Raw genomic sequence first — 21811 nt, 5'->3', positions numbered from 1 at the left:
AGAGTGACATGAAATGTTTGTTAGAAAGATTATTCTGGGGAGTGGCTGGGTGGCTCAGTCGGTTGGGTGTCCAACTTCGGCTCAGGTCATGATCTCTCGGTCCGTGAGTTCGAGCTCTGCGTCGGGCTCTGTGCTATCAGTTCGAAGCCTGGAGCCTGCTTCAGATTCTGTGTCTCCCTCTCTCTCTGCCCCTCCCCCACTCACTCTCTGTCTCTATCAAATAAATGAATAAACGTTAAAAAAAAATTAAAAAAAAAAAAGAAAAGAAAGATTATTCTGGAAAAACTAGGGAAGCTGAAATTGAAGAGGAGAGAGACTTGAAATTAAGGCCACCGGTATAACGTTACTGAAATAGTCCAAAAGAAAAATAAAGTGTTAAACTAGGGGAGAGGCAAGGCAGATAGAGTAGAGGGTTAAGAGGAGTGGATATTTTGTTGGACTTTTTTTTTAGTACTTCATTCCTTTTATTTATTTATTTTTTCTGAAGCATAGCTGACACACAATGTTACGTTAGTTTGTGTGTAACATAGTGATTCAGTAAGTCTATACATTATCCCATGCTCACCACAAGTGTAGCTACCATCCATCACCATACTACTATACAACACTGTTACAATTCTAATGACTATATTCCCTATGCTGTACCTTTTATCCTCATATTTCTTTAACTCCAAAAGGAACTTACAAACACTAAAATACTTAAAAAAATTCTCCAGATATTTAGCAATAAAGATATTTTTCTCTTCAAAATATATCCCAAGACAGAAAATTTTTGAAATTTCTTTGGTGGGAAAAACCAAAGCCAACAAGCACCTCAGTGATTACAATAATTTCTGCTATTTATCACTTCTCACACACACTGTGGTTTAAAAACACACATACACAACTGGAAGCAGTTAACAACACACCTTCAATTTTATTACTTTACTATATTTTGCTGTTCATTTTAAGCAAAAATATTGGAGAAATGACAAGAGCTCCTGAATATGCGAAATGACTCTCAAATGGCCAAAAGAATATTGACAACATTAATCTTTATCAATATCCACCTCAAAGATTTGCTTCCAAAAGAATATCTGCAGTATAGGTAATCCTCCATTCAGAGTAATATGATTTTATACTACTCTGCCAATAACACTAATATTCCTCAAATCACTTAGAGGAGTACACAAACACTGATGCCCAGCCCATTCTGAAGAAATAACCCCAAACTTGAACACTTGAACCAACCTGTTCACAAATACCTGCACTTGTCATATAAAGATGTACTTAAAAAAAAAAAAAAAGAGCCAGTAAGCACTAAAGCAGTTTGTCAAAAAGCTTCCAAGAAGATTTAACTGTGTTCTTGTACAGGAAGATTCAACATAAAGATGTCAATCACACCCCCCCCATATTCATTTATGAACTTAATAAAATTTGAGTTTTGAAAAGTTGATTATAAGGTTCTTTAGGAAAAGCAAATAAGAAAATCTGGGAAAACCCTGAAAAAGAACAATGAGGGACACTAGCCCTCCAGATTAAAATATATTATAAGCCTCTGTATTATGAGTAGTACTGGCACACGTAAGACCAATGGAAAAAAGAAAATCCAGAAACAACACACCCAACTACATATAAAAATTTAGTACCAATAAAGGCAGCATCTCAAACAGTAAGGAAAAATAGTTAAAAAAATTTTTTTTTAACATTATTTATTTTTGAGAGACAGAGAGAGAAAGAACACAAGCAGGGGAGAGGCAGAGAGAGAGGGAGACACAGAATCCGAAGCAGGCTCCAGGCTCCAAGCTGTAAGCACAGAGCCCGATGTGGGGCTTGAACTCACAAACCATGAGATCATGACCTGAGCTGAAGTCAGACGCTTAACCGACTGAGCCACCCAGGCGATGCAGGAAAAATAGTTTTTTAAAAAAATAGACATTATTGGGGCATCTAGGTGGCTCAGTTGGTTGAGCGTCTGATGCTTGATTTCAGTTTAGGTCATGATCTCACGGTTCATGGGAATGAGCCCTGCACTGGGCTCCACACTAAGTGTGGAGTCTGCCTACAAATCTCTTACCCTCTGCCCTTACCCCCCCCCCCCACTAAAATTAAACCAACAAATGAACAAAAATAAACATGTTTCAGGGGTGCCTGGGTGGCTCAGTTGGTTCAGCATCCCACTCTCGATTTTGGCTCAGGTCATGAACTCACAGTTCATGGGACTGAACCCTGCAGCAGGCTCCACACTGACAGCGTGGGGCCTGCTTGGGATTCTTTTCTCTCCTTCTCTCTCTGCCTCTTTCTTGCTCCATGTGCACACCCTCTCCTCAAAATAAATGAATAAATTAAAAAAAAAAAAAAAGACATTATTTCTTAGAACAGTTCCAGGTTTACAGAAATATTGAAAGTACAGCCCTTCCCCTCAAAAAACCTTCTATATGGCAATAAAACACCATATGCAAAGGAAAGACCTAGGAATAATATTTACAAGTTATTTCACGGACAAAGGTTAACATTCCTAATATATAGTTTTTAAAAATAGAGAAGGGGCAGGGACACCTAGGTGGCTCAGTCAGTTAAGTGTCCGACTCCGGCTCAGGTCATGCTCTGGCTCGTGGGTTCGAGCCCCGTGAGGGGTTCTGTGCTGACCACTTACTCAGAGCCTGGAGCCTGCTTCAAATTCTGTGTTTCCTTCTCTCTCTGCCTCTCACCCACTTGCACTCTGTCTCACTCTGTCTCTCAAAAAAAAATACATGTAAAAAAAAAATTTTTTTTATAAAAAAAAATAGAGATGGGCACCTGGGTGGCTTAGTCGGTTAAGCAGCTGACTTTGGCTCAGATTATGATCTCACAGTTTGTGAGTTTGAGCCCTACACTGGACTCTGTACTGACAGTTCAGAGCCTGGAGCCTGCTTCAGATTCTGTGTCTCCCTCTCTCTCTGCCCCTCCCCCGATCACGTTCTGTCTGTCTCTCTCAAAAGTAAACACATCATAAATACATCAATAGAAATAAAGAGAATAAAAAGAACAACAAACTAACAGAAAATTAAATTAAAACTATACTGAGTTTGCCTCATACACTGTTAGTAGGAGCACAAAATGGTCCAATCTTCATGGAGGAAAATTTGGCAATATCTAACAGTTACATATGCATATACATAAGCATTTAACCCTCTGACCCAGAAATCTTTCTAGGAATCTATCCCAGAGACACACTAGCAAAAAATAAAGTCATGAATAAAGCTACTTACTGCCCTACTATTTGTAACAGTAAAAGATGAGAAATAACCCAGATGTCCATCACCAAGGAGCTATCCATACAATAGAGGTAGCACACAGCTATGAATGAAAGAGAAAAAATTCCCTATAATGCTATGCAAGACTATCAGGAGGTATTAGATATAAAAATAAGATAGAAAAAAGTATGTAATGGGGCGCCTGGGTGGCGCAGTCGGTTAAGCGTCCGACTTCAGCCAGGTCGCGATCTCGCGGTCCGTGGGTTCGAGCCCCGCGTCAGGCTCTGGGCTGATGGCTCAGAGCCTGGAGCCTGCTTCCGATTCTGTGTCTCCCTCTCTCTCTGCCCCTCCCCCGTTCATGCTCTGTCTCTCTCTGTCCCAAAAATAAATAAAAAACATTGAAAAAAAAAAAAGTATGTAATGTATATTACTGTTTATCTTTTTTAAAAGGGGGAGCAATATATATATACATATATATATACATGTATACACACACACACACACACACAGTAAACAATGGAAAGATAAAGTTTTTAAAAAATTTTAAGTTTATCCTTCCTCTCTCTCTGCTCCTCTCCTGCTCATGTTCTGTCTCTCTCCTTCTAAAAAAAAAAAAAAAAAAATTAAAATTTTTAAGTTTATCTGTAGCAGAAAGGAACAAAGTATAAGAAAGGAATAGAAGTTCAATTTCTTTATAAAACATATTCATAAATATATTTATGTTTACATTATATATGTATAATATATATTCATAACTATTTCCAAGACAATTTTTTTTTTTTTTAAGCAGCAGCAAGGGTGCCTGGGTGGCTCAGTCAGTTAAGTGTCTGACTCTTCAAAACAAAAAAAACATCCAACTTGATTTCAGCTCAGGTCACGATCTCAGTTTAAGTGCAAGCCCCACATCGGACTCCACACGGTGTGGAGACTGCCTGGGATTCTCTCTCCCTCCCTCTCTCTCTGCCCCTCCCCTGGTCACGCTCACACTCTCTCAAAATAAATAAACTTAAAAAAAACTTTAATTTTAAAAAAAAAAAAAAAAGAAAAGAAAAGCAGCAGCAATCCCTAAACATTAGAAGCTAAAATGAAATAAATGTACCTAGTTGGTGGCATAACAATAAACTATCCCAAATGACTTTAAAACACTAAACTGACAATACATCCTGTAAAAACAGGGACTTAAATTATTTTACATAATCATATTGTTGCTGCTAGTATGAGTATTGCTATTTTGAGAAAGTTAAGTGCTGATTATGTCATAAAGCAAAGGAATAATCATGTTGTCTCATTAAGATGTTTCTGGCATGAAGAAAGAAGAGAGGTAAGGTGTAGGGCTGAATTTGAATTGGTAGCCCTCAATCTGATCTGGAAATATCAAATTGTTTTATTATGAAATAAATAAATACAAATATATTTGTGTGTCTGTGTATATATGTATTCTGAGTTCTGTCAACTAAAAAGTTCTAGACCAACCCAATAGCAATAAGCAGTCATAACTCTAAGACCTATAGCATCTAAATATTATTTCTTCCCCACCAAAAATGAGCTTTTTTAGAGAACTGGCTAATTCTAGATCTAGGCATAAATTCTAAAACCTACTCAAGATGAGTTTGAAACATCTTATGTCAGAAAGCCAAACAACTATCAAAAATTACTGGGACCATGGCAATAAGACAAAATTACTTAGGAACAAAAATACGAGGCTCTTACAAACTCAAAAGGAAAATCTCTTCTGTGTTTCTGAAAAAATAAATTGTGTAAATATTAGGATTTAGAAAAAGTCATCAGGGGACGTCTGAGTGGCTCAGTTGGTTGAGTGTCCAACTCTTGATTTGGGCTCGGGTCAAGATCCCAGGGCAGGTGGGATAGAGCCCAGGCCACGATCCCAGGATGGGGGGGCTCAAGTGGGGAGCCTGCTTGGGTTATATTCTTTCTCTCTCTTTCTGCCCCTCTCCCCTGATTGAATTCTCTCTTAAAAAAAAAAAAAAAGTCATCAGGAATCAAACTAAAGAAACTCAACAATTGTCAAAGATGGCACAATCTGAGCCTCAATAAGCACAATAGCAATAAGTTACAATACATTAAATATATTTAAATTCAAGAGTTCATACCAATACTCAATTTTTTAAAAACCTCACTGGCTACTTTTGGAGGATGCTAGGAAATCAACTCATTATTTAAAAACTACTAAATAACTGAAAGCATCAAATGCTTATCCTGACTTTACTATACATATACTATATAACTCAGTGTAACTAAACAGATGAGGGAATATATCTTTATACAGGAATCCCTATTAATAAATAAAGAAGAAATGAGAGAATTAGAATGTCTTCATTTTGTATGTCAAAAGGCTAAGTAAAAGCTAATGAAATATATTAATATTAAGCTTGTGGAAAATGTGTTTAAGGATACTAACACTGGTCCCAACCTGTCTGTGGTTTGGGGCTGTTATCTGTCTTATAAAGCAAAGTAGAGGGTCTGTCTTCTGGGAATACAAAGTCATCTTCTCCTTTGAAAAAGCCTCCTACACAGTTGGCTTTGGCATCTTCTGGGAATAGGGAGGCAAACTAAGGCCTCATAAGTCTGGGTTTTCAGCCAAGGTAGAGAGAGAAGACAGTGCTCATAACCAGAAAGTCCAGAGCTGGATGGATGTAGCACCTCCAGGACTCATTACCATTTACCCAGCCTGGGCTTTATGATAGTCATAGAAGGGGATTCATTAACAATAAAATAATAAGTTTCAAGAAAAGAAAAAGGATACTAACACTGTAAGCTAAATTTGAATTTTTTTAAGTTTATTCATTTATTCCGAGAGAAAAGAGAGAGAGAGAGCAGGTACATGTGAGGGCAGGACAGAGAGAGGGAGAGAAAGAATCTCAAGCAGGCTCCTCGCTAACATTAAGGACTCAAGGCTCGAATCCAAGAACAGCAAGATCATGACCTGAGCCAAAACCAAGAGCTGGACGCTCAACCAACTGAGCCACCCAGGTGCCCCTAAATTTGAATTTTTAAGTGAAGAAATTCTACAAAGTTTTATTGTCAACATTTTTAATTCTCAAATCGCAGGTTTAATTCTGTACATTTGAATAATATAAGACAAGTCTTCTGTATGTAAAATCTTTTCTATATCCTCTTTGAAAGGACTTCTACTCCTTCAAGTATATTTTGGGTTACTAGGCAAGTGTTTCTTATCTACTAACTTCCAAGTTTTAAAAGGGACAACAGTTTTGCAAATTCTCAAGTCCACCCTTTATTAAATACTCCCCAGAAAAATAAACAGAAATAGAAGAGAACATGTGAAAAATTGAACATTCTCCAGGATTGGGGGGAAGCCTGCCCCTTTTATGTCCTGGGATAGGACAGAACGTGATCAGAGCCCATTTGGGCTGGGAGAGGTTTGGGCAGTTAGAAAGAAGCTCTCCCTCCTCCGAGTGCTGAGGGTGTGCTGGCCACTGTAAGACTGAAGTCACTGGCTGGCATTGACTCTGAGCCTTGGGACTACTTTTCCAGCTTCTGGAGGTGATGTGTGGCACTGAGGGGCCTGGGTCCACACAGTACCTACGCATCAGGCATTTTACATGCATTGTCTCATTTAATCCTTTTAAGAACTCAAAATACCCTTTCATGATAAGAACATAAACTAGGAACAGAAGGGAGCTTCCTCACACTAATAAAGTACATGTGAAAAAAACTCACAGCTAAAATGATAATGTGAAAGACAATGCTTTCCCCTTAAGATAAAGAACAAGAAGAATGTCTGCTCTAGGGGTGTCTGGGTGGCTCAGTCGGTTGGGTGTCTGACTCAGTTTCGGCCCAGGTCATGATCTCACAGTTGGTGGGTTCAAGCCCCACATCAGGCTCTGTGCTGATGGTGCAGAGCCTGCTTGGGATTCTTTCTCTCTGGCTCTCTCTGCCCCTCCCACACACTTTCTCTCTTAAAATAAACTAAAAATAATAATAATAAAGAATGTCTGCTCTTGTCACTTATATTCAACATTTTACAGGGAAATTAAGCAAGAAAAAAAAAGGGGGGGCATCCAGACTGTAAAGAAAGAAGTAAACTTTTCACAGATAATATGATCTTGTATATAAGAAATCCCAAGAAATCTACAAAAAAAATAATAGAATAATGAGTTCAATAAGATTGCAGGATACAAGATCAACATATAAAAATCAATTCTACTTCTATACACTAGCAATGAACAATGTAAAAATAAAACAGTTCCTTTCACAGAACCATCAAAAACAGTAAAATATTTAGGAATAAATTTAACAAAAAAAGTGCAAGACTTGTACACAAAAAAACTATAAAACATCACTGAGAAAGACTAAAGAAAAAAAAAAAAAAAAAAGACTCCCCATGGTCGTGGAGTAGAAGACTTAAGGCGCACCTGGGTGGCTCAGTCGGTTAAGCCTCCGACTTCAAGTCAGGTCATGATCTCATGGCTGGTGAGTCTGAGCCCCATGCTGGGCTCTGTGTTGACAACTCAAGAGTCTGGAGCATGTTTCAGATTCTGCCTCCATCTCTCTCTGCCCCTCCCCCATTCACGCTGTCTTTCTCTCAAATACAAATAAAAACATTTTTTTAAAGCCTTAATTTTTTTTAAGATGGCAATAATCTCCATATTTATCTACAGACTAAACAGCAATCCCTATCAAAATTCAGCTGCCTTTTTTTTTTTTTTGCAGAAATTGACAAGGTGATTCTAACAATTTGGAAATTAAAGAGACCCAGAATAGCCAAAATAAATCTGAAAAAGAACAAAGTTGGAGGACTCACATTTCCTAATTTCGTACTTACAACTACAACAGTCAAGACAGCGTGGTACTAGCATAAGAATACAGATCAAAGGAATAGAAATGAAAGTCCAGAAATAAATCTGTAATTATGGCTGACTGATTTTTCAACAGGGGTTCCAAGGTCATTCAACAGGAAAAGAATAGTCTTTTAAATAAATGGTGCCAGAAAAACTGAACACCCACATGCAACAGAATGAAATAGAACCCTTACCTCACATCTGTTAACTAAAAACAGATCAGACCTTATATATGTAAAACACCAAAAGATACAGATAGGACACCAAATGGACAAGCAACAAAAGGTAAAACAAATAAATCAGGTTCCATCAAAATTTAAAACTTCAATAAACACCATCAAGAAAGTGAAGACAACCTACAGAATGGAGAGTATTTTTGCCAATGATATATCTGATAAAAGACTTGTATCAGAATATATAAAGAACTCTTATAACCCAAAAGCCATGTAACCCAATTTAAAAAACGGGCAAAGAATCTGAATAGATATTTCTCCAAGACGACTGACATATGACCAATAAGCACATGAAAAATGCTCATCATGTTAGTCATTAGGGAAATGCAAATCAAAATAACGAGATACTACTTCACACTTACCAAGATGGCTACAAAGATGGATGATTAACAAATGTTAGTGAGGGGGCGCCTGGGTGGCTCTTTCTGTTGAGCGTCCGACTTCGGCTCAGGCCATGATCTCACGGCTCATGAGTTCGAGCCCCACATTGGGCTGTGTGCTGACAGCTCAGCTCTGTGCTGACAGCTCGGAGCCTGGAGCCTGCTTCAGATTCTGTGTCTCCCTCTCTCTCTGCCCCTAACCCACTCGCGTTCTGTCTCTCTCTCAAAAATGAATAAACATTAAAAAAAATTTTTTAATAAAAAAATAAAAAAGAAAAAACAAATGCTAGTGAGGATGTGGAGAAACTGGAACCCTCACACAATACTGGTGAGGAAAATGGCGTAGCTGCTTAGGAAAAACTGTTTGGCAATTTCTCAAAAAGTTAAACAGAGTTACCATGTGACCCAGATATTCTACTATTAGGAGAAATGAAAACATGTCCACACAAATATTTGTATATGTTCATAGCAGCATTAGCAGTAATAGCTAAAATGTAGAAGCAAGCCAAATGCCCATTGAATGCATAAACAAATGTAATTTATTCACACAATGGACTATTATTCAGCCATAAAAAGGAATGAAGTACCAATACAGGCCACAACATTGATGAACCTTGTGACTGCTAATGGGCACAGGTTTCTTTTGGGGATGATAAAAATGTTCTAAATAGTGGTAATGGTTGCACAACTCTGTAAATATACTAATTGTGTATTTTAAAAGGGTTAATTTATGGTATGTGAATTATAGCTCAATAAAACTGTTATAAAACAAAAAGATCCCAAAAGACCAAACTAGAAAACTATTAGTAATGATCATAAAACATTACGAAATTAGATAAAAGATCCAAAATCTTAAGATAAATGTACAGAATTCAATAGCATTTCTATTAGTAACCATTTAGAAATAAAGAAATGTTCTATTCATAAGGGACCAAAACTATAAAATACCTAGGAATAAATTTAATAAGGAACATATAAAATTTATTTTATTTTTTTAAATATGAAATTTATTGTCAAATTGGTTTCCATACAACACCCAGTGCTCATCCCAACAGGTGCCCTCCTCAATACCCACCACCCACCCTCCCCTCCCTCCCACCCCTCATCAACCCTCAGTTTGTTCTCAGTTTTTAAGAGTCTCTTAGTTTCGGCTCCCTCCCTCTCTAACCTTGTTTTTTTTTTTTTTTTTTTTTTTTTTCTTCCCGTCCCCCATGGTCTTCTGTTAAGTTTCTCAGGATCCACCTAAGAGTGAAAACATATGGTATCTGTCTTTCTTTGTATGACTTCACTTAGCATAACACTCTCCAGTTCCATCCACGTTGCTACAAAAGGCCATATTTCATTCTTTCTCATTGCCACATAGTATTCCATTGTGTATATAAACCACAATTTCTTTATCCATTCATCAGTTGATGGACATTTAGGCTCTTTCCATAATTTGGCTATTGTTGAAAGTGCTGCTATAAACATTGGGGTACAAGTGCCCCTAGGCATCAGCACTCCTGTATCCCTTGGGTAAATTCCTAGCAGTGCTATTGCTGGGTCACAGAGTAGATCTATTTTTAATTTTTTGAGGAACCTCCACACTGTTTTCCAGAGTGGCTGCACCAGTTTGCATTCCCACCAACAGTGCAAGAGGGTTCCTGTTTCTCCATATCCTCTCCAGCATCTATAGTCTCCTGATTTGTTCATAAGGAACATATAAAATTTAGATAAAGAAAGTTACAAAAAATATTTTATTTTTAAGTTTACTTATTTATTTGGGGGGAAGGGGGTGGAGAATCCCAAGCAGGTTCTGCACTATCAGCACAGAGCCCAATGCACGGCTTGATCTCACAAACTGTGAGATCATGACCTGAGCCGAGATCAAGAGCCAGACATTTAACCAACTGAGCCACCCAGGCACCCCACAAAAAATATTTTAAAGGATGTGTGATACATCTGAATAAAGAGATGTACATGTTCCTGAATGTCAACCAGTCCCAAATTAATATACATATATTATGCAGTTCCAATAATCCCACAACTGCACAAAACGATTTTTAATTATTTTTGTATATACCATCTATAATCATATAAATTTTTGTATGTAAAATCATTTTTGTATACAAAAAAGCTTACAAACACCACCAATAATTTTTTTAAAAATAGGGAAGGAGTCCTATCTTTCAGATATTAAAACTTAATATAAAGCCTATTGTTATTAATTCAGTAGTGGTACCAGCAGACAGGTTGGTGAAACAGAATACAGTATGATAAAAAGGACTGGGGGAAGGGATGGATTATTCAGCTAACCTATAATCTCTTCTAGAAGAAAGTGAGCAATTTAACAAATGAAAGTGAAAAGATAACAAAATCAGAGATAAAGGATAGATATCATGAAAAATATTTGCTATACATATACATGACCAATATCCCTTTTTATATAAAGAACTACAAATCAATAATAAAATGTCAAATAACCCAACAGCAAGTGAACAAAGGATAGACAGGCAATTTACACAATAACTGTAAATAGCCATTAGAAGCTTAATCAGGAGTTTATGGAACAATGGAATTCAATAGTAAAATAAGCACTTTTATTCTGCAACCAACTTGGCCAGAAAGCAAACTCCCCATACCTGGAGACACCTGCTAGCTCTTAAAAAAATAGAGGCTCATAAGTCAGTTCTTGTCTCCAATGTTCCTTATTCTTTCTTATTAGAAATAGATTAAAACAAGTGTTTGCATTAGCTATTCAAACTTGACTGAAAAACAAAACCAAAAATTACAAACACCACTACCACTACAAATGCAAATTAAAACGAGTAGCTTAAAAATTTTAACTGAATCCACAAAACTTCAAAAAGATACTATCCAGTGCTGGCAGTGGTGTGGGGAAACAGGTCCTCTCACATCCTCTTGGTCAGAGTGTGAACTGCCAAAACTCCCTAGAAAATAATCTACCGATAGCTATTAAAATGTACAAAGTACGTTTAGACCAAGTAACACATTTTTAGGATTCTGTTCTACAGAAATAAAAGCCCTACTATATCAGCAACATCCCCTACATCCATAACTACATCTCTGACCACTTCCTTCACCTTCATGTTCTCACTGAAACTTGGCTTTTCTCTGAAGATACTTCTTCCTCTGAAGCCTTCTCTCTCCCATTTTCTCTCTCATATCTGTAGGTATGGAAGTGAGTGAGATGCCTACATTTACTCATTCCCACTTTTGGAGATTCTTCTCTTTCTCCTTAAAAAGTCCACTTTTGGGGTGCCTGGGTGGCTCAGTTGGTTAAGTGACCAACTCTTTATTTCAGCTCAGGTCATGATCTCATGGTTTGGGAGTTCAAGCCTCATGTCAGGCTCTGTGCTGACAGCGTGGAACCTGCCTGGGATTCAGTCTCCCTCTCTCTCAGCCCCTCCCCCCCCCCCTCTCTCTCAATAAATAACTTTTAAAAAGTCCACTTTTATGTAGAAGAGGTTAAGAGAATTATCATGAGTGATGATGTCCTGAATTTAGAATCATAGTTTTGACTTCCTTTGCTGTGTTTGCTTTCTTAAAACTACCACATAGCAATTGTTATTGGCCCTATTCATTTACCTTTAGTTGAAAACAAATCAACACTTAGGGCTGGAGAGGCAGTGCCAGGTGGTAGGAAAGAAGAGAAAGAATCCAGAATTCTAGATTCAAATCTAAGCTTGTCACGACTAACCTTAGGTAAATTACCTACAGATCTTAGTTTACTCACCAATACCAGAACCTACACCATTTATTTTTTGAAAGGAATCAATGACACAATGAATCTAGAGCACTCTGGATAGAGTATGGTAGACCCCAGAACAACATGGACGGTGGGGGACCAAGCTCTATGCAGTTGAAAATCGAGACCTTTGGACTCCCCTAAATTTAACTACTAATAGCCTACTGTTGAAAAGAAACCTTATTGATAGCACAGCTGATTAACACATATTTTGTAGGTTTATATGCATTATATACTATATTCTTATAATAAAGTAAGCTAGGGGAAAGCAAATGTTATTAAGAAAATGATAGAAAATACATTTACAATACTGTACTGTATTTATTAAAAATAATCCACTTATAAGTTCAAATCCATGTTGTTCAAGAGTCAACTGTAAATGCTCAATAGATGTTTAAGTGACATTACTAACAAAAACACCTTCAAATCTCAAATTTTCTTACGTATTCTTGCTCTACAGATAATCTAAACAGTTTCAGGGCTTTAAATATTATCTACATGTAGATGATTTCCAAATTTGTATTGCTAGCCTAGATCATTCTCTTGCACTAAGTACTAATATATCCAGTTAGACATCTTCACTTAGATGTCTAATACAAACCTCAAACTTTACATAACCAAAACTGAGGTACTGAACTCGCCCCACACCCAAATGTGCTCCTCCCATAGCCTTCCTTATCCCAGTTAATGACTCTTCCATTTCTAGTTACTTAGGTCAAAAATCTGAGATATCCTTAATTTCTCCCTCTCTCACTTAATATACAATCCCTTAGAAAATCATCCATTTTACCTTCAAAATATATTCCGAATCCAATTACTCCTCATGACTTCCTACTTCATCCTGGTCCAAGCAGTTATGCATCACTGCAAAAATCTCCTAATTGGTCTCCTTACTCCTCCCTTCTTTTTAAAAAAAATTTTTTAATGTTTTTATTTATTTTTGAAGGAGAGAGAGAGAGACAGAGCCATAAGTGGGGGAGAAACAGAGAGAGAGGGAAACACGGAATCCGAAGCAGGCTCCTGGCTCTGAACTGTCAGCACAGAGCCTGATGCGGGGCTCAAACCCATGAACTGTGAGATCATGACCTGAGCCGAAGTCGGACGCCTAACCGACTGAGCCACCCAGGCACCCCATTACTCCTCCCTTCTCTTCCTTCAGGCTAACCTCAAGAAAACAGCTAGGGTAACCCTAATAAATCATAAATCCTGTCGTCACTACCTCTCATGCCTCACAAATCCTCTCATGTCTACCCCACTTGCTTCAGAGTTAAAGCCAAAATCCTTACAGTAGCCTCAAGGCCATCTGTGAACTAGCCCTGCCTTCAACTCTCTGACCCTAACTCCTACGATTTTCTTTCTTCTTTTTTATTTTTTTAGAGAGATAGCACACAAGTGGGGAGAGGGCTAGAGGGGAAGGGAGGGAAGGAAAGAGGGGAAGAGAGAGAGAGAATACCCTAAACAGACCCCATGCTCAGCACAGTGTCTGATGCCACGAGCCTGGGATCACGACCTGAGCTGAAATTGACAGCCAGACGTTCAACTGAGCCACCTAGGCACCCCTCTCCTACTACTTTCTTCTTCCTTCTCTCAGCCACACTAGCCTCCTGGCCATTCCTGGACAAGGTCTCTTGAGGCCATGCCTTAGGACTCTTGTATGCCTTATTCCCTCTATCTGGAATCCAAATCCACATTTGTTTAGTACTTCCTCCAGATTTTCACACAATTAACACACTCCCAGTGAGGTCATCCCTTGATAATCCTTTTTTATTTTTTTTTAATGTTTATTTATTATTGAGAGACAGAGAGGCACAGAGCGTGGGGGGGGGGGGGGGGGGGCGGGGCGCGGAGACAAAGAGAGGGAGAGACACAGAATCCAAAGCAGGCTCCAGGCTCTGAGCTATAAGCACAGAACCTGATGCGGGGCTCGAACTCACAAACTGTGAGATCATGACCTGAGCCGAAGTCGGTCGCCTAACCAACTGAACCACCCAGGTGCCCCGATAATCCTATTTAAAATTAAAACCTGGGGCACCTGGGTGGTTCATTTGGTTAAGCATCAGACTCTTGATACAGGCTCAGGAGTGATCTAAAGGTTGAGATCGTGCTGTGCTGAATGTGGAGCCTATTCTCTCCCTCTTCCTCTGCCCTCCCCCTCTCAAAATAAATAAACTTAAAAAAAATTAAATGCCCTCCTCAAAATTCCCTATTAATTTCCCTCCACAGCATTTATAGCCACCTAACATACTATATATTTTATTTACTTTAATTCTTCTGTCTCCTCAACTAGAATGTGAGCTCCACAAGGGTAGGAATTATATTTAATTGTTGTATCCTGTGCCTAGATTATATTTAATCTAATTATATTTAACTGTTGTATACGTGCCTAGAACTATACTAATAAATAAAAGTTGATTGAGAATTTTATATACAAGGATATTCACTGTAGCATTAGTTGTACGAAACCAACCTGACTGTCCCCCAATGTTTTAAAACCCACAAAGTATAGGAGCGCCTGGGTGGCTCAGTCGGTTGGGCGTCCGAATTCAGCTCAAGTCATGATCTCACACTCTGTGAGTTCGAGTCCCGCATCGGGCTCTGTGCTGACAGCTCAGAGCTGGAGTCTGCTTCAGATTCTGTGTCTCCCCCTCTCTCTGCCCCTCCCCTGCTCATGCTCTGTCTCAAAAATACAGACATTAAAAAAAAATTTTTTTAAACCCACAAAGTATTAACCTTAATAATGTTTAACATTCAAGTGCTTAATATTTTAGATATATTAACATTTAATTACTGAAATAACCCCCATGAGGTAATACAGTAAGGGCATAGACAAGGAAACTAAGGCAGAAAGGTTAAGTAATTTGCCCAAGATCACAAAGCTAATACCTGGAGAAGCAGGATTCAAATTCAGATTGTCTTACTTCACAGCCAGTCTTCATGACAACCTACTATGCTGTGCTGACTTTCAAAATTATAATACGATCCTACCTCTATTAAGACAAAGACAGCAGACTCTCTTAACCAACGAGAATAGGTCAGTTAAGGGTGGCTCAGTTGGTTAAGCGTCCAATTCGGCTCAGGTCATGATCTCACAGTTTGCGGATTCAAGCCCCACACCCAGCCCTGTGCTGACAGCTTGGAGCCTGGAACCTGCTTCAGATTCTGTGTCTCCCTCTCTCTCTGTCCCTCCCCTACTCATGCTCTGTTTCTCTCTCTCTCAAAAAATAAACATTAAAAAAATTTTTAAGTCATTTAAAGTGGGGAATAAAAATATTCCACACATTATTTTATTTCATTTAAAACATAAAGCACACACATTCATGCAGCAATCTTTTGACGAAAGCCTACCCTTTTCTTCAGGAAATGGGTCCACTGGGGTGCCAGGATGGCTCAGTCAGTTATGCATCCAGCTTCGGCTCAGGTCATGATCTCATGGTTCGTGGGTTTGAGCCCCACATCCGGCTCTGTGCTGACAGCTCAGAGCCTGGAACCTGCTTCAGATTCTGTGTCTCCCTCTCTCTCTGCCCCTCCCCTGCTCGTGTTCTGTCTCTATCTCTCAAAAGTAAACGTTTAAAAACAAAAAAGGGAAATGGGTCCACTGGCATTCTTTGGAGTCTTTCTAGCATAAATCATAGCCATAGACACGGATTTAATTTCTTGGAGTGCAAGAACTCCAAACACTTGCCAAGCAGAAAGGGCACAATACTGAATCTCAGTGATTTTTCCCAGAGTTATCTTTATACCTGTTTTGTCCTCACCTAACTGAACAGCTGTTTTTCAGCAACTTGACCCTACAGACCTTCCCCAAAGCATTTAATTGTCAGATAAAGGTTTCAGATAAAAACTCCTGCACTGATATTTTATTGGTTTCTGTATCATATTTTTATGACAAATATAACCAGCACACAATGGTATGGTAGCAAACACAACTGTTAAGAGTACAACTCAACTGATGAAAGCAGAAATACTTGGGACATATTACAGAGAACATATTAGGAAATGGAAGCCATCTGTTCCAACTAAACAGTCAAGGGTAAGTTAGCATATACATTAAGCATGTATATCTGTATATGGAGAAGAAAAAAGTATACAAAGACACACAACAAACTGGGAATGAGGAGGGGGAATGAGATGAGATTTAATTACCCTTTTAAACAATTTTACATTGCTGACTTGCAAAAAGTATGCACTATTTGGGAGATTTTTTAAAAATAAAAAACAAAAATCAATGTGAATTGGGGAACAGTATCCCTATTTTATAGATGAGGAAAGATTTAAAAAAGTAGGAACATGCCCTAGGTCACAGAACTCATTAGAAGCTAAACTGAACAGCTAGTTCAGGTTTGCCCAAGTTTCCAAGCTCATGGCTTTCCTACAATACCAAATTCCCTGGCAAAAAGTTCAAACAGCTCACTCTATGATTTTTTAAAAATACATGAACAAAGAGCATCATATTACTCTTTTTCCTTTAGGTAATAATAAAGAGTCAGATGAAGCCAACGAGAGATTTTCAAAATGAATTATAAGCTTGATTCTACAGCCCAGAGTTCAGGCTTAACTTTCTATAATTTAAAAGAACAAAGATCAACCCTAATATTCATTTAAAAGGACAGAAATTTCTTATTCCTGTACAAAAGCAGAAAAGGATAATTTCTTCTTCCACTGGCCATGCATATAGCTCCTTTAATCCCTTCTCTCTGTCCAGGTCATCTTTCTCCAGGTGTTCAAACAGCAACCTAGAAGCAGTAAACCAAGGCACTAGAGGAGTCTGTTATATTTGGAAATTTAGGGAAGTGGATTTCAATACCAGTAACCTTACCCATACCTGCATTAACTCTTACTAAAAAAAAAAAAAAAAAAAAAATTTAATGTTTATTTTATTTTTGAGAGAGAGAGACACACACACACAGAGCATGAGCAGAATCTGAAGCAGTCTCCAGGCTCCAAGCTGTCAGCACAGAGCCCGACGCTGGGCTCGAACTCACGAACCATGAGATCATGACCTGAGCCGAAGCGCTTAACCGAACAAGCCACGCAGGTGCCCCTGCATTAACTCTTCTTAAAACCTACTCTCTTCCATTTGGAACAGCTTGAAACAAATGTGTGCTTTATTCATAGTCAATTGGCTCCAAAATAAACAGGAGAAAAGGATAACTAGAAAAATCTAAGAAAACATCAGACTGAGAAGCATGATAAATACACCCTAGGGAGTTCAGTCAAAACACATGTCACAAAAAAAGTGAAATAGAGGAAACCTAAGATTTCTAAAATATTTTACTTTTGCTAATTTCAATATATCAAATGAAACAACATACTGAGAACTAGTTCCCAGCAGTACCACCCTTTTCTGTCCTAACTCCTATGGATATTCCAAGCACACGCTCCATACTGTTAGTGAAGCAAACCTGAAACCTAGTATTATCCCATTCTCTAGTTGAAAAAACCTGTGATGGCTCCCTATGTATACAGATTAAAATTTAATTCTGCACAGCTTTGAAAGGCCTCCAAAATCTGGCTCTAATTCACCTTCCCAATCTTATTTTTCACTTCCAGATTTCTAAATCCATCACAGCAACACTCCACACTATTCCATCTTCATGCATTGCTCAAGCCATTTCCTCAGCTTTGAGCATCTTTCTGCCTACCACCTGTTGAAATTCTATTCCTCCTTCAAAATTAGCAAAGTACAGTGGAAAGAGCCCAGCCTTGAAGTCCAGACCCAGACCAATTAGATTTCTAATTCCATCTCCACTATTTAATAGCTTAATGAACTCAAGCAAATACTTCAATAGATGTGTTTCCTCACCGAGGAGCAGCCATATCATCTATGGCACTTTACAAGAATTAAGCACAATAGTTATAAACTATCTCGCACCATGCCTAAGGCATAATAAATACAAAAAATGCTTAACTACTAAGTCATCCTCCTCTCTTCTCTCCCTCCCACCTCCATCAATGTTCCTAACCTTCCCCTAATTCCCACAGCACTTTGTTTATACCATATTGCACTATGAGCACTAATATACTGCAGGATACTCATTGTTCATGTATGTGTATATATATGTATATGTGAGTGTGTATATACACACACACACACACAGCTCCTCCAATAGGTTATACAAAAGGTGGTAATGGGTATGGATTTCTAAATTTCCATTTACAAAACGAATGGGGGTTAATTCCTTACAGAGTTATTACGAGATTTTAAAAAGCTAAGGTATGTTAAATACCTAATATAATGCTTGGCACCTAGTTAAGTTTCAAAGAATGTTTAATGGCAATTGAATGATGAACCTGATCCAGGAACTGTTTAAGAAACACATAAATGCAAAATGCATTTGCCTTAGTAAATCCAATTTCATAAAGCAATCTTTTTTTTTTTTTTTTTTTTTTTTTTTTTTTTTTAAGTAAGTTCTACACCCAACATGGGGCTTGAACTCATGACCCTGAGATCAGGAGTTGCAGGCTCTACTGACTGGGCCAGTCAGGGTCCCCTCATAAAGCAATTTTAATGTAGCTTTAATCTACTACTCACCTCTTACTGATTTAAATGTCCAATGAAGACAAATGGAGGTACCTATGTACTTTACCTCAGAAATACTACCACATATTCATGTCTTGCCACTATGAGACTAAGTACATCATGACATATAACTCAAATCACCTCATAACACTTAATCTGGGAGCTTACCCCTAAAGCGTTGTAAGGGATAAGTTACATGGTTACCTTCCTACCCTCTACTAGGAAGAGGAAGCTGGTTGTCTGATGTTTATTCATTCTAATTTATATTGTCCTCAATTTCTTTACTCAAATCTCCAATCAAATGTCAACTATTTTTTTTTTTTTAACGTTTATTTATTTTTGAGACAGAGAGAGACAAAGCATGAACAGGGGAAGAGCAGAGAGAGAGGGAGACACAGAATCTGAAACAGGCTCCAGGCTCTGAGCTGTCAGCACAGAGCCCGACGCGGGGCTCGAACTCACGGACCGTGAGATCATGACCTGAGCCAAAGTCGGACGCTTAACCGACCAAGCCACCCAGGTGCCCCAAATGTCAACTATTTCTACAATAGTTTTCTATTATACACTTCCAACCCACTGCTCAATTTAAAGAAAACCCACCTCAAAATTAATTATAGTGAAATCTAATCAAAGAAATTACAAAACAGTAGTAACTTTTTTTTTTTTTTTTTAAGACTTAATATCACAGCATTTGCATTCCACTCTCAGCTGTACACAGGTGGTACAGCACACAAGAGATCAGAAACGGTTTTGGAAAGAGGGATCTGGCTTTAAATCTGACACCACCACTTACTGGCTGTGTAACCAAAGTATGTTACTTCTTAAACCCCATGGCTCATCTGCGATACAGGGATTGTTAACAGCATGAATCTCACAGGGTTGTTGTCTTAAATGAGATCATGCATGCTATGCATGTGTTTAGCACAGTACTTACAACATCATGAGTACTCAATAAATGGTATTTGAACCAGCTGTGCATAAGCACTAAGGTTCTTGGTAAATATTGCTGAATTAATGAATGTTTAACCCATTTTCTATTCGGGAATAAGTGTACCACTAACTTTAATTCTATCCTAAGTTAAATAATGATTAATAGGAGCAATACCATTTAGCAACATTTCAGTTTACAAAGCCCTTCATATATCCATAAACTCATTTGATCTCCACAACATCCGTAGGGGGTAGACTTATTAAGAGAAGTATTTTAGAAACAAGGAAACTGATATCCATTATAATGGTAATAAAGAGACAAGGTTACCCACCCTGGTGGGTACCCACCCAGATTCTCCAGGTCAGAGACAAGTGCTTAGTGCCAAAAGTTCTTAACACGACAACCACTAAAAGGAGGCAGATTTCTGCAAATTACCACCCACCTCAAGCACAGTCAATAACCGGAGTCCAGGAATAAGCCCAAGGTAATAAACCAAGTCAGAAGCCACTGATGACACTTACAATGTTGCATTGTTTCCTTACGTGGTGTCCTCCCACACCTTTAGGGCACGGGGGCCAGGTCTGCCCCCTCCCCCACCAGAGCGCCCAGTACAGGACCAGGCACCCGAGAGGCCATCAATAAATATTTGCAGAAATAGCATGGGATGCTGGTAGGTTTTCCAGAGACCCGAAACGAGGCCAACTCCTTGGTGGGGATTAAGCATCTCGGTAGGTCTAGAGTCGATGGGCGGAGAAGGTCCGACGGGTAGCCGGACTGGGAAAGATAGTTGAGGACAGGTGCCGCTAAGGGAAACCAGGGAAGCTGACCCGCTGAAGGGAGAGGAGAGGGCCGCAGCCCTGGCTGGAAGGCCGGGGACCGACAGAGGTTCGGGGCCGGGAGCAGCAGGGCAGTTGGCGTCTGGGGGGAGGGGGCCGCCGCTGGTCTGAGAAGAATCTCGGGCCCAATCTGAGGAGGTTTCTGGGCTCCTCTAGGGGCCCATTCCCCAGCCCGTGGCGGCATGTGCTGCACCGAGTACTCGCTGCTACCTGAAACTGCAGCAGCTTCTCTGTCTGCTCCTGGGTTAGATCCCGCTCCTCAGGCGCCGCCATTTTGCCGCCGCCTCTACGCTTCTGACCCGTCCGCACCGTCACCCGCCGGAAGTGACCTCAGTAGCAACCACGTCCGCTCTGAACGGGCCGCCGGCGCGCAACTGCGCCTGCGCCTACTGGCGCAGCGTGAGGGTACCCGTGGTGACAGTTCCTGCCGTCAGAGGGCGCCACTCTCGGGCCAATACCGAACGCTTCCGGAAATTGCCGAGGGACTGTCGGTACCAGTCGCCCTTACGATTTAGGCGGCGAACAGACCGGCCAAACGGAGACCCAAAGACTTCTGAATAGATCGCAAAGAGCCGAGAGGTACCGAGTGCTCCTCGAGAAGCTGCGGAAATTCCCGAACGCCAATTGGCCGATTTCGCCTGCTTCTTAACCATCTTCCCACAGTCTCCAATATTCCTAAATATTTTTTAGGAGATTGTGCCGTTCGGAAATATCGGCTGTTTGATGTCTGATTGCTTCCTTTACATTTCCAAAAGCTCCTGAACATCTCTCGGGAGATTCCGAAAGTCTCTGGAATAGTGGTTGGGTATTTTCTGAAGCCGACTTGAGCTGGAAGTTGGGGAAAGCCTCAGCCACGTGAAAATCGTGGCTTCAAATTCGCTTGCTAGGATTGTTTGGATTTGGCTACCTGGGTCTTTGACTGTGAATGGCGCTATCGCCAACCAGATGGCGACTCTGCTACCTGTCTCAGACCCACTGGCCTGTCTTCCCTGTGATGAACAGAGGGAAGATCCTGGACTGGGATCGAGATACTTGAGCTCAGGATCTAGGGCCCACCTGGCAAAGTGCTGGACGCCCTTGGGCAAACCACCTCCCTTCTGGGCTCCATTCTGCCATTGGTGGAATGAG

General features: G+C 39.5%; 1 protein-coding gene across 1 annotated transcript in view; it reads right to left on the bottom strand.

Moving 5' to 3' along the window:
* Positions 1-20998, bottom strand: part of FAF2 (Fas associated factor family member 2) — a 77884-nt gene extending 56886 nt beyond the window's left edge. The window contains exon 1 of the mRNA XM_060635101.3: positions 20894-20998. Coding sequence (XP_060491084.1) covers positions 20894-20956 — 63 coding nt within the window. The 5' untranslated portion in view covers positions 20957-20998. The remainder of the gene's footprint in view (positions 1-20893) is intronic.
* Between the last annotated feature and the right edge of the window lie 813 nt (positions 20999-21811).

Source organism: Panthera onca, chromosome A1, assembly GCF_046562875.1.
Source record: "Panthera onca isolate mPanOnc1 chromosome A1, mPanOnc1 haplotype 2, whole genome shotgun sequence".
Taxonomy (NCBI): domain Eukaryota; kingdom Metazoa; phylum Chordata; class Mammalia; order Carnivora; family Felidae; genus Panthera; species Panthera onca.
The sequence above is the reverse complement of the archived record's forward strand: the minus strand, read 5'-3'. Positions and strand labels throughout refer to the sequence as shown.